General features: G+C 38.2%; 1 protein-coding gene across 5 annotated transcripts in view; it reads right to left on the minus strand.

The window, feature by feature from the left end:
- RGPD4 (RANBP2 like and GRIP domain containing 4) overlaps window positions 1–14267 on the minus strand; it is a 53589-nt gene that overhangs the window by 30054 nt on the left and 9268 nt on the right. For all 5 annotated transcript variants that reach the window (XM_027128652.1, XM_027128653.1, XM_027128651.1 and 2 more), the window contains 12 exons: window positions 12752–12982; window positions 12270–12415; window positions 10520–10712; window positions 6584–6671; window positions 4478–4687; window positions 3309–3490; window positions 3046–3221; window positions 2764–2887; window positions 1932–2093; window positions 1526–1663; window positions 1303–1449; window positions 63–242 (listed from right to left, as the gene is read on the minus strand). In XM_027128652.1, coding sequence (XP_026984453.1) covers window positions 63–242; window positions 1303–1449; window positions 1526–1663; window positions 1932–2093; window positions 2764–2887; window positions 3046–3221; window positions 3309–3490; window positions 4478–4687; window positions 6584–6671; window positions 10520–10712; window positions 12270–12415; window positions 12752–12982 — 1977 coding nt within the window. The remainder of the gene's footprint in view (window positions 1–62; window positions 243–1302; window positions 1450–1525; window positions 1664–1931; window positions 2094–2763; window positions 2888–3045; window positions 3222–3308; window positions 3491–4477; window positions 4688–6583; window positions 6672–10519; window positions 10713–12269; window positions 12416–12751; window positions 12983–14267) is intronic.

A 14267-nucleotide genomic window follows, 5' to 3' on the forward strand; every position in this document is an offset into this window, starting at 1 on the left:
CTTAAAACATTTAGAACAGAAATGTATTCCACAGTAGAGTGACTCATTTCTTCCCCACTTACCTTGTAACTTTTATTTGGTGATAGAGAGTATTTGGTGGGAGACGGTGTAGAATGTTTTATTTCTGAATCTGCATTTCGCAAAGAACCATTTCTATAAAGAGGCCCTCCTTCACTGAAGTCATCGAGCTCCTGCATGACTAAATTAAGCATCTCTTTTACAGATTCCAGGGGCACGGGCAACTAAAAACAAAAGGCATGAATCAATGGCTTTAGCCTGCAAAATTACCGAAGTAGAACTCTCTCTAAAATAAACACAGATTTTTTTTTCTTACTAAAATTTACGTTTTTCACTTTTATGTAACAAGCACATTATACTTTATGTAACAACAAACATGAAACTGCTGTGTAATCAAAGGCTTCCAACCCTCAAGTCCATGCTGTTTCTATCCCTCGTTAGCCACAGTAATGGCAGAGCAATGTTAACTGGGGAAGCTTTTCCACGTGAACAAAATTAAGTTACTGACGTTTACTGATTTTTTTTTTTTTCCCGGTACGCGGGCCTCTCACTGTTGTGGCCTCTCCCATTGTGGAGCACAGGCTCCGGACGCGCAGGCTCAGCAGCCATGGCTCAAGGGCCCAGCTGCTCTGCGGCATGTGGGATCTTCCCGGACCGGGGCACGAACCCGTGTCCCCTGCATTGGTAGGCGGACTCTCAACCACTGCGCCACCAGGGAAACCCTAACTGATTTTGAATATGAGGAGAAACACAGATGTTGGAATGCACCAAACATAAATCCTAATCCAAGAGCAGCAACACAAACTAATCAACAAAACAGGTGGAAGGTTGAATGTAGTTAAGGTTAATACCATCGCAACAGCCTCAAACTGCTGACAGCTGGGAAAAGGTAGTTACATCAGATGGTCATGATGAGAGAAACGCTCTCAAGTAGTCGGTGACATGTTTAACTGTGAAGTCCGTGCAGAAACAGTCCTTAGGTGGCAATATTTGTTGATTTCATTGCCAAGATAACAAAAATAAATGCATACCTTGGAAACCTTTTCTAATTCCCTAACAAGCATTTTTTGTAAGAGTATAAACTTAAGTGCCCAAGTTTAAAAAAAACACACACACCCCACCCCCCCAAACCTAAGGCAAAATAATGCTAATTAAATATTTAAACACCCTCCATTTTCCGCATTAATAAGGCACCACTAAACATTTTTGAAATTACCAAAATATAAAACCAAGGCAAAAGTACTTATCAAAATAATAAGAAAGTACAAACAACCTGCAACTTACTTTCTTAACCACTGAGAGATCTGAATCACTGTCATCTAAAATCTTTATCAGGTAGTCTCTGGTCTTTCTCAGGTAATTTTTGCATTCTTCTTGTTCTTCAGAAGAAAGTGCATCATTTTCAATGTCTTCTGCTTTTCTGTGAAAAATCTATACACAGAGTGCTTTTATGAAACAATTATGTTTTAAAACAAAAACCTTTTAATTCAAGTACCACACAACTTACCAGTGCAAGATTCCAATAAGAAACGACATTATTAATAGATTCAAAAGCAGCCACAGCATCGTCTATATTTCCATTAACTGCATCCAATATAGCACATGTTATGTGTGCTTCCTCTTCATATTCACCCATTTCAGATGCCTAAACATATTAGATAACTTTTAGTCAAATTGCCTCTACCCAGAATATCAAACCCAAATGATTTCCCAAAGATTTTACACGATCTAATGAGATTAGCATCGCAGTACTCTCTTCTGCCATACTGTATTTGTGACAGCTAGTGGACTCAGAAAACAAGACTTCCATGAGATAGCCAAGCAACAAATTTAAGCAGTTTATACTCCCACTTCTTTGTTTATAAATTGGAAATCCACATTTCCAGTTAGTTCACAAAGGGATCCTCCATTACCTGAATGTCTGCACTATGAAAATGTTTAAACAGAGGGTCAATAGGTTCAGGGATACTGCTCTTCTTTTTAAGTATCTTCAACAATGGCAAAACCTTCTTCCAGTAATGAACACTTCTGCCTATGTATTCTCGTTGATCGTAAAAAGAATTAAGACCACTGCCCTAAAAAAATACAAAGTTAGAAGAGACACAAACGATCAGATCCAAAAATTCATTTATAGATGGTCTGAACAACTGGTTAAAATTTCAAATCAAGGCAAAATAGAATCTCACAAGCCATATGCTCACCTTTCCAAATACTGGAATAACTAACCACTTTAATACCAGTGATCATTCTAGAACCAACTTTTACACACTTTCAATGACACTAACTAATCAGGCAGCCCACTTTATTTTTTTAAAGTTGCTATTTTTAGACAGCCGAAATCTGCCACTCTTATAGGTGCCACAGTTTGGTCAAAGGGCTAAACTAATCTAATCTTGCCACAGAACGGACCTCAACTACTTAGCAAGAGATAATGCCCTTACCTACAGAGTCTTGTGCCACCAAACACGTAAAAGAATCTTCAGGCTGGACAATATTTATCGTAAGGTAAATAAGTAATAATAACAATGACTAATACTTATGGAACATTTACTGTGCCAGGCACTGTTCTAAGCACTTATGTATTAACTAGACTAACCACTCTGTGGCAAGATTAAGAAAATACGTTTCACCTGACATAATATGAATAAGCTGTTTTTAAAACTGAAAGGCTTTCAATGTAAAATCTGTGATTTTAAAAAATGACAGTAATGTTCTTAAAAACTGCTTCCACTTCAGTGAACTCACCGTTTTCTGAAGGCACTTTGCCCAGTGCACAAGTAGAGCAGGCTGAAGGCCATGTTTTTCCTGGCCCCTTAGAGTGTTTATGTCATGCTGAACTAGAAGTCGCAATTTTGCTGAGGTTCCAGGTCTAAAAAAAGTTGTATTTAATAAAATTGATTTATAAACATGCAGTTCAACACTTACACGTATGTAAATCATCACATGATAATTAAAAATTAAAACTTCACATGAGAATTAAAGTCCCTAGGCAATAAGTCAAAGGAGTATTCTTGTTTGACTACTTACATTGCTTTTCTGTGGATTAGATTACAAACTGCATCCCACCAAGATTTCTGTCTTTCTGTGCAAAGCTGTTTACACACAGGAAGTGGCAAGCACAGAGGCTGATAGAAGCTGTAGTGAGAATTACACTTCTCCTTTAATTGTAAGTGGCTGGTATATATTACTCCAAGTAGAAATACCTGTTTTTATTTAAAGAAAAATCAATTTAAGTAGAAAAAAAATCAAACAATACTCATAATGTTTAAGTTGTTAAAATCTCTGCTTACTTCAAGATCTAAAATACATATTGATTCAGGTGCATTTGTTTCAAGTCTTGAGGTTTCCTGGGGCAAATGATGAAAAAGCTGTTTTAGCCATTTTCGAATCGCAGGTAAGGCAGGCAATGAACTCCACTGTAAGCCAAGCCAGGTGAGGTGCTGAAGACTACCATTATGTGCTCGAATGGCACCTGAAATACAAAAAAAAAATTGGCTTGATTGTGTCCCATCAGTTTTGCCAACATAAACAACTGACTCATAATAAATGTACCTTAATTTTATAACTGCTTTTCTATATCAGAGCACAGGGGAAATCTATGATAAGCAAAGTCTTATGTTCTTATTAGAAGTATTCAAACTCCATCTAGGAACTTTAATAAAGACAGTTATAATGGAAAACGTTCTTTTGAAGTCCATCTAAGAAGAAAAAAGAGCCTCACTAGAACTCAATAGAACAAAATCTACTGACAGAGGTAAAATAAAGAATAGCCACCAGTAAGAAATCTTGAAACAACAGATTTTCCTTTCAGTGAAGAAATATTAAAACAATGGGATACCACTACATTAGTCCATTAGGATAATAAATAGATCTTTTCCTCTACAAGAAATTCAATACTAAAAAAGTTATGGGCTTCGGAAAGCATAAATAGGCACAAGTTTTCTTGTAATATGGCAATTTGCAAGAGACTTAAACACGCTCATCCACTTTATCCCAGTAATTCTGTTTTTAGGAATCTCTACGGGATAACTGAAATGGAGGCACTTTATAGTAAAGTTTTCATCAGCATTTTAATATAAGTGAAAAAACTGGAAACATCTTCAATACCCAACAATAAAAAGTGGCAAACAAATTATGGCTACTTCACTAAAAAGATCATATTGCCACTAAAAGTGATAGTTAGAGAGACAGGATGAGAAAGAATTCATGAGACTAATCATGTGTACAGTATAAACAACTATTTACAAGAAAAACATATGCCACCACTACAGCTACCCCAACCCCTCATACTACCCCAACCCCAACCCTTCAAAAAACTTGCAAGGAATATAGGAAAATATTAAGTCATTATTTCTGGGTAATGAGATTATGGGCAATTTATTCCCCTTGTTGCTATTATTTGTCTCCTAGTATAAAAGGATTAAAATGCAAAATGTTTCCTTAGAAAGATACAACTTACCAACATCATATCGAGCCAAATCCTCAGGATCTGGTGCTTGTACATCAAGGTTTCCAATATCATCGCTACCAAGGAAAGATCTATCCTTAGGTGACTGACTAGAAAACAGAGCATCATATACAGCAGACTGCCCACTTTCATTGGCAAAGGATTCTACAACCTCTTTTAAAAAGTCTTGCTTGTCACGACTTAAGTTTAGCAGCATATGCCCTGAAAAACAAATTATTTCCATCATTTAAAAAATAGATTGTTTTTATTCATCTCTCTCAATAGGTTCATTCACATACCCTAAGGGGAAATAACATGACTATCTCAGACCCAGCCCTCCAGCCCAACAACCACAGCTGGACCCAAAAGGGTGCTGATGTGAAAAATGAATAGACTACAGTGTAACAGTATCTGTATCTACGTACTAGAATAAAAGGAAAGAAAAAAATGTGTGCGAAAAATACCAAAAGGATTTCCATTTTAGATGGAAAAGTGTGGGATTCAAGCGGCCACAGGAGAACAGGACCAAGCTCAAATTTTCTGACCTGATAAACCTAACTTCTAAACCTGGCTGGTCAGAATCATCCTTTAAAAAGCTTAAAATTTTTCTTTTTTTATTTCCAGGCCCCACTCCCAGAGATTCTGATTCCACAGATTTGGGGTGAAGAATCTATTTTAAAAAACGCTCCTTGGATGAAGTTCTAGGTCACATTACAACATGGATGCACCTTGAAAACACTATGCTAAGTGAAAGAAGACAGTTACCCAAAGACCACATTTTGTATGATTCAATTTATATGAACTGTCCAGAACAGAGAGATATAAAGAGGCAGAAAATTAGTGGTTGCCTAGGACGAGGGGGTCTGGAGGAATGAGGAGTGACTGCTAACGGGTACGAGGTTTCTTTATGAGGTGATGAAAATATCCTAAAATGAAAACTGCTTCTTACAGAAACATTTCCCCATGGAGTCTTCAGTTCACTGCTTGATTCACTGCCTGCGTGAACACCTGCAAGTTTCTGCCTTAACAAAGCCAGATAGTCTGTAACAGACCTTTAGGATCCATCCCAAATAGTCAAAACTGGGAATAAATCTAAAAATTCCAAGAGCCTAACAGAATGTGAATATATACCTTCTATCTCTGTTACTATGATGTCAGTTCCTTAAGAGAGAGATCCAGAACTTTTTCATCTTTATATCCCCCCATAGTAATGTCTTAAGCAACTGATGAGTAACTTATTCTTAGTTTAGGAAGTGCTTTAAAATATTCTGGATGGAGGGACTTCCCTGGTGGCACAGTGGCTGAGAATCCGCCTGCCAACGCAGGGGACAAGGGTTCGATCCCAGGTCTGGGAAGATCCCACATGCCGCGGAGCAACTAAGCCTGTGTGCCACAACTACTGAAGCCCACGCGCTCTAGGGCCCGCATGCCACAACTACTGAGACGGTGCGCTGCAACTCCTGAAGCCCATGCGCCTAGAGCCCATGCTCCGCAACAAGAGAAGCCACCGCAATGAGAAGCCCATGCACCACGACGAAGAGTAGCCCCCGCCTGCCACAACTAGAGAAAGCAAAAAATAAAATAAACATAAAAAAAATTTTTTTTTAAAAAAGGAAAAAAAGGGCTTCCCTGGTGGCGCAGTGGTTGAGAGTCCGCCTGCCGATGCAGGGGACGTGGGTTTGTGCCCCGGTCCAGGAAGATCCTACATGCTGCAGAGCGGCTAGGCCTGTGAGCCATGGCCACTGAGCCTGCGCTTCCGGAGCCTGTGCTCCGCAACAGGAGAGGCCACAACAGTGAGAGGCCCGTGTACCGCAAAAAAATAAATAAATAAATTTTTAAAAAATATTCTGGATGGAGGCTCTAGCAGTTAGATTAAGGGGGGGGGGAGGGGGGTAAGCAGTTTCTCTACCCGGGAGCAAACAATATTTGTTCCTTTTAAAGAATATACAATTTCTTATCATTCTTTCTGTATCTCGCTCCCTAATCCAATATGGCAAAGAGAAACAAATGATTATGACAAATTATCTCCTGGACAGAGAGAAGATACTATCATAAGATGTGCCCAAACAGAAATTTTCTTTTCTTTTTAAAATAAAATCAGTTAAACATTACTATTACCTGATTGGCTCAGACGATCACAGGCCATCATTTCCAGTAGATTTTGTCCAGCTTCTCCTTTTATAAATTTAATCTTTGGTCTTGGAACCTGATCATTTTAGAATCAAAAATCTTAATTTAGTGATACTCACATTTTTAATAGTAAGATGTTCCTTTCTATTACACTGTACTTTTTCGATAAAGAATGAGCAGTTAGCCAATGTTAAACAGAGTTGGAAATCTAACTGCAAAACACTCGGAACCAAGAAATTTAGATAATCTATAAAAGATGCCTACGAAGAGCACTTCTGAGAAATTACTTTCTACTAAAAGCACATTCAAGTTACAGCTGGGGAGTACTTGGTTAGAGACCTTTTCTACCCTGCATAAACAGAATGAGAGCAGTGGAAGAGATGACAGCTCTCCATGATCTGGCGCTGGGGGCCCATACTTGGAAATGCCACACTGTGGACAGCACATTTCCAGAGAATAATCTGAGATCCCACTGGGATAACTGGGACAACCAAGAGAGTAAAAGGGCTCCAAGCCATATCCTATGAAGAAGAGCTGGAACAATTATGAATAAACAGAATGGTGAAAAGACGACAGCTGCGTTCAGATATTAGGAAAAGTATCTTGTAAAAGAAGGGCTAGACTTTTTAATAGCACTAAAAGGAAAAACCACCACCAATGGGTAGCAGCTTGAGAAATATTTTTACTCCATATAAGGAAGCACCAAGAACCAAATTATCCAAAAACGCAACAGGCTATCTTGAAAAGCAGCAAATGTCCATCACTGAAAATGTTCACTTCCAGAAAACGAACACTTACTGGAGATATCCTAAAACTTAACTATATGGATGGTGGGTGTCTAACTGCTGTTAAACCTCTAATGACTTTCTTAAATTGGTAGTGGGAGTATTTGATACAACCTCTGTGAGGCTAGAAATTTGGCAATAGCTCTAAAACTTATAAATGCATAGATACACTTTGATCCTGCCATTCTTCTCTCAAGAATTTATTCCACCCGCAAATTTTCACATGTGAAATGGCATAAATTACTCGTTGCAGAATTATTTTGAAGAAGCATAACAAAAAAGTAAAACCTGGTATCTTGGTTTTAGGGCACTGGTTTAAAGAAACCCAATCTATGGTACATCCATGGAATGAAATAACATGCAAACGTCAGAACAAATGAGGGTGCTGTACTCATGCTATGTTTTCTGGGCTGATATGGAAATATCACCAAGATATATTTCATGGAAATAAAGCAAAATAAATAGAATGTACAGAATTTCTTCTTTCTGTATTTTCTAAGAGTGTGTGTGCATAAAACATTTCTTGAAGAAGTCATAAGAAACGACATTAGTTCCTCCAGGGAAGAGAAGTAAATGACTAAGGAACAGACACAGGAAGGAGTTTTCACTGTATATTCTTACATGCCACTACAATATGAAACCATGTGAATATAACCACCTTTCCAAAGATAATTTTTCAAAATAAATATATTACTTATGAACCTAAAAACTTCTGATTTTGAATTTTAGAAACATTAGTTTGACCTATGCTTTTACCCAGAAGTTTTTTAAGCATGAAGCCAAACTTAGTCATCTATAGATAGATGTTGAAGACCACAGAAAATAAGAAACAAAATGTGACATAATTCTTTTTGCTTTCAAACTGACCTCAATTCATAACACTGGCACCTTTTCCAGAACTACTCAACCACTATCATTTGGGACTAGTAAATTAGTTATGAATGTACTCAGTCACATCATCTCAAATCAACATTTCCTCATCTTAATTAAAAGGTTTCAAAAGACGGAATTCCCTGGCAGTCCAGTGGTTAGGACTCGGCGCTTTCACTGCCAAGGACCCCAGTTCAATCCCTGGACAGGGAACCAAGATCCCGCAAGCTGCACAGTGCGGCCAAAAAAAGGTTTCAAGAGAGAATTTGCTTAACTAGCTGAAACACAGACACGCAGATCTTCAACTTAGGATGGGGTTATGCCCCAATAAACCCGTAAGTTGAAAATATCCTAAGTTGAAATGTATTTAATACACCTGACCTACCTTCAACGTGCTCAGAGCACTTACATCAGCCTACAGTCGGGCAAACTCATCTAACGCAAAAAGCCCATTTATTGTAAAGTGCTCAATATCTCATGTGATTGAATACTGTACTAAAAATGAAAAGCAGGACTGTTCCTGTCTGGGTACAGATGGCTGTAAGTCTTCATGGTTGTGTGACAGATGGGGGGTGCAGCCTGCTGCCACTGCCCAGCGTCACAGGAGAGTATGTACCATGTATCGCCAGCCCAGGAAAAGATCAACATTCAAAGTACAGTTTCTACTGAATGTGCAGCACTTTCACACCGTTGTAAAGTTGAAAATCTATAAGTCGGACAATCGTAAGTGGGGGACTACCTGGACTCACTAGAACTACAGCAGTCCCCTAAGCAAGGGTCTGAAAACCCTACCATTAAAAAAGTTAGCCTCACGCAATCAATTAAGAGGGAGATTTAGTTTTTACTATTTAAAAAGGTCAAAGTTTAATACAATAAACTAATGAATACAATAAAAAAGAAACAGACTCACAGATATATAAAACAAACTAGTGGTTACCAGTGGGGAGAGGGAAGGAGGGAGGGGCAAGGTATTGGTGGGGAGTTAAGAGGTGCAAACTATTATGTATAAAATAAGCTACAAGGATATACTGTACAACACAGAGAATACAGCCAATATTTTACAATAACTATAAATGGAGTATAATCTTTAAAAATGGTGACTCACTATATTATATACCTGTAACTTACTCAATACTGTACATCAACTATGCTTCAATTTTAAAAAGGCCAATGTTTAGGATGGTTGACTGTGTGTTAACTTAAAAATACACATTTTTTAAAAATTTAATACATTTTAGTTTCCATTAAAAATAAGAGAACTGTCAGCTACTTGAGGATTCTATAAAAATATTAATCATAAGTACCTTTTAGTGCTTATATAAATTAGCAAACTTCATTAACTTCACTAATTTTCACTAAAATATATTCCTTATGAACCAAAATGCTTCCACTGAGCACACCATAGCACTGTGGACCACATATCAACAGGTTTTTAAAAGATCTAGGTAATATGAACTAGAAGGAGGAACATTCTCTAAAAGTAATTCTATAGTGAACCCCTTTTTCTTTCTCTCAGGCAAAAGATTATTCTCCAAAGCTAACAATAATTTTTACAATCTGGGCTTAATTCATTTTTTGGAAGACTGCTCATTTCTTTTCACTTCAGAATTACTAGAAGCTCACTAAAGAAAACATTAAAACTGCAAAAATGAATTAGGGAAGGGAAAAGAGCCAGCATCTCATCATCTAAAAATAATGGTTAATATTTTGGCGTATTTTCTTCATGTCATGTTCTATGTATAAAGAAGTTTCATGTTTCCAAAGATAAGTAAGTATACTGCTATACATTAAATATACAATTAATGTTGTATACATATCACATACGCATGTTTTCAATTAACATGTTGAAATGCGGGTGGTAAACACATTCTTCGATCATAGCTTACGCAACCATACCCCAAAATTTACTTACTTAGTTTTTCGTCCAAGTTATGCCTATCTTTTTGAATCAAGTTTTATCCATACTTGAGACTATTTCCATACTACAGGTTCCCAGAAATGGCAAAGTAAAAAGATCAAATTCTTCAAATTGATCTTCCAAAAAGCCATAGCAATGCCAACTGCCACCAGCAATGCATCAACGTACCTGTTTCACCAGCCTCACCAGTACTGTATAAATCTTGTTACTCTTCACCCATCAAAGTAACTATTTCATTTTAATTTTACATATTTACCCATATTTTCATTACGGACCAGGACACACCTCCATGTGAAATACAACGAAGTCTCACTGAAACGTCAACTGCATGCAAAACTGGGAGTGGATTACCTGAAAGGCTATGAGATAGCACAACGCAGCCAGCTCAGAGAGCGCTCGCCACTGCACGTCACTATGCTGACCCATCTTCAAAAGCAGAGAACCAGCATGCATGTAGAAATGTCCTCTCACTTCGAAGAAAGTAGCTGAGAGTTCATCATTTCCACCCACACAAGATTTCACAGACTGAAGAGCACTATCAAAACTGTAATATTAAAGTATTAAACACACATTAAACTACTGCATTGTAAATAATCAGTTTCATTATTTAATTCAAAATAAAATAAAACTATTTCCAGCTTCATCTTCCACATTCTAACTCTTAATAATCCATATTGTTCTATGAATTATAAATCATCTAGCGCTTATTGTTATTCCACACACTTCCTATACTTCAAGCTTAACCTCTAGAATGTCTTATTCCAAAACATCTTCTCCATCATATGGTTTTGTTATTTAATTCAAAGTTGAAATTTCTCAAATTAAACATGCCATTTTCAAATTATAATAACTAAAATATGTGCATTATCAATACCATAACTGCTCTTCTTACTATACACATAACTAGAGATAAATAAATTACATTTCTCACTATTATTTGTAATCTATGTATTAATGCTTTTGAATCCCCCCGCCCCACCCCCAGTCCCTGGTGCCAAAAGGGTTGGGGACCACTGCCCTAGAGGGTCTTAACACCCCTCCTAGGGATCCATGAAGTTAAAATTATTTTTTAGTACTACTAAAAAATTGTCTCTTTCTCCTTTATTTCCTCATGTAACCAAGTTTTTAAGTATATAACCACACCAAAATCAAAAAAACATAAAAACCTAAATATTTTCTAAAATGACCTAAAAGTTCAATTTAGTTTTTTTTGGATACTCCCTTACCCTACCCATGTTAAGACACTAAGTACTTCCTCAAGAAAACTAACTCTACACTTCAGTGAAAAGAATTACTTTTCAGACAAATGGAGAGTGTAATAAACCAGGGAATGTCAAACTTTTCCTATAAAGGGCCACATACTAATGTGGCTTTGCAGGCACACCACCTCTGTCACAAGTGCTCAGCTCTACCACTGCAGTGTGTAAGCAGCCATAGATAACACATAACAACGAGCATGGCTGTGGCCAGGAAAACTTTATTCATACAATCAGGCTGTAAGCCTTGTTTGGCCCACAAGCTCTAGTCAACCCCTGCTCTAAACTAACACACAAATCCAAGTGATGTTTCTGTTCAGCGGAATTTATTTTAATCAAGTGGAGATACTGGTCCTCAAAATTAAAACGTGGAAAACAGAAAAACCATGTATTATATTTTAGTTATCTTGTTGCTAAGCTAAAACATTGCTTTCTGAAATATCAGTCACGTTAACAGCTTATACTAGAATATCTGACAAGAAGTTTATTCTCTGATTTTCAATCAAGATTGTATCATTTTTTTTGAAACAAAATATGGAACAGCAGTTAGAACATTCATTTTCAGGCTCAACTCTTTACTAAGTATGCCAAAACTAAATATTTAAATATAATTTAATAAAGCCTAAGCAGTAATACAGTTCTCTAGAAATCAAAGTCACACAAAACCAATTACAATATCCCCACAAAAGAAGATTCCTTCTAAGTAGTTCATTATGTTAACTATTACCTCTGGATATATTACAGAAAAAATAATGCTAGTAAGATGTTTAGACCAATGAACAGAATTACCACAAACAGAAAATCTGTAGCTGACACCGAAGTACTCTCTCCGTAGGTCAACATACCTCTCCAACAATTCCCTGCTCTCGTGCACATCTCTCGTGGACAGCGTGAGAAGCATAAGGTTAGCATAGGCTAGAAGTAAGTCCTGATTGGTTGCTCGCCAGTTACTTTTATCAGACTCCAAACACTGTGAAGATTCCAGATATTCCTATTTTGCAAAAAGAACTCCAAGTTACAAAACTTTATCATGTGTTACAAAACTGAGTGCTTTATGCCTACAAATTCCTTTGCCCATTCCTATGCTGTAAAACCATGTCGATTTTAAATCAGCCTATAAAAACACCAAAAAATATATAAACATATTTCTCATATTTATTTCTCCAATCCACCCATTATAAATTGAAATCATGGTAGCAAAAATCTCATTTCACAGCTGCTATACATAAATGAAAGAAATTTAGGTCTTGGAAGGCAGCGCTTAAATACAAAGGGATATATGGTAACTGTCCATCAAGAAGTGTGAGACCCAACAGTTTTTACCTACCTTAAGGGTCTGTACAACACAGGAATTCCACTCTAAACTTGAACGCAAGACTATGTTTCTCTCTGCCTGGTGGCAGTGGGCCACAGCATCCTTCAGTCTATTGTTTGAGCGATACAGCTCTACTAGTCGGATGTTCATGTGCACATCATCAGGTCTTGCATAAAGTTCTGACTGAATCAAGTCGAAAAGTTTATTCCATCCATCTTCACCTTTACAATCTAAAAGCTGTTCCTATTTTTAAAGAACCGTTAATTAGAGAAACATCTGTGCAACTTTAAACACATCATGGCTCCTATGAGCATCATCCCACTGTGTCTGGCTTTAGTAAATTCCCACTCTACCTACCTCATTAGCCCCTCAGAGTCACTTCCAGCCCAGAAGCTAAACCTCAAGAAATGTACGTGGGGAGAAACACCTGGGATGACACAGCAGCAGTGGCTGCCCATGCTCACCTCAGAGTGTGCCAGGACAACCGGCCTGCGTCCCTGCACACTCCGGTCACTACCAGACGCCTAGCCTCCCAGGAACCCTTGCACCAGGGTCCTCACCCTCAATGTGCTCTGCATCTCCCTAAGGCTGACTCATCTCTGCCCACTCTGCTCCCACTGTGGAGCTCCTACTGCTCTGCTATCTTCTCAAAGTCTTCACCTTCTGGCCTTTCTGAATGGAGTCCCATTCCAAGACAGCTGCCATCACTTCTCTGCTAGCCTACGCACAAGTAGAGGAGGTGGGGGTCTCCCAGCATCACCACCACATCCCTGCTCCTAACTCTTGTTTTCTGAAGGACTTGCTATCCGGCTACTCCTGCCAGTCCCCCCTCATTAGCAACTGGAATAGAACCGTCTTCCTTTATCCCTAACAACTGCCACTGTCAGTGGCAACTGAGAAGTGCAAAAGACACACAATAGCCTGGGCATTCTGCTCTTTAATGACCTCATCTCCAGTGCTCCACACTCCAGCCTCAGCCATCCATTTGGCCAAATCTGTATTTTGATCAAAGCGCTCAGACCACCACACCCTCTCATTTTCCCACCTCACAGGGGCTCACATACCCTCACTGCCACATCTCTTTGCCTCTACCACCTGAAAAGCTTTCAGTACACTGACATCACTAAGTTTTAATTTTCCATGAAATACACACATACACTTTCCTTCCATGTCAAGCTGAAATGCCACAGTCCCAACATCCACAATTACTCCTTACTTATAGATGCCTTCAATTAACTCTCTCCACCTTTCCTGGAGACCCCGCCACCTGCTTCCTCTGCGCCCATACATGAACAGATGAACAAGTGAGTGTAGGGCATTCGGGAATTTGGGAAATCACAAGCAAGCTAACTGATTTACTTTCATAATCTCAAACTGCCAAACTGGTAATGCCTAGAAAAAATAAAGCCCTATTTTACTTCTAATAAACTCACTTTCTCCATTCCCTGAAGAGTTCACTTCATATTCCTCTTTCCTCCAACTCTCACTTTCAACTTATGATCACACCTCATCCCCCGCAGAGAAAATG

Source organism: Aethalodelphis obliquidens, unplaced genomic scaffold, assembly GCF_003676395.1.
Source record: "Aethalodelphis obliquidens isolate GAN/ISIS:26980383/991018 unplaced genomic scaffold, ASM367639v1 scaffold35, whole genome shotgun sequence".
In the NCBI taxonomy this organism is placed as follows: domain Eukaryota; kingdom Metazoa; phylum Chordata; class Mammalia; order Artiodactyla; family Delphinidae; genus Aethalodelphis; species Aethalodelphis obliquidens.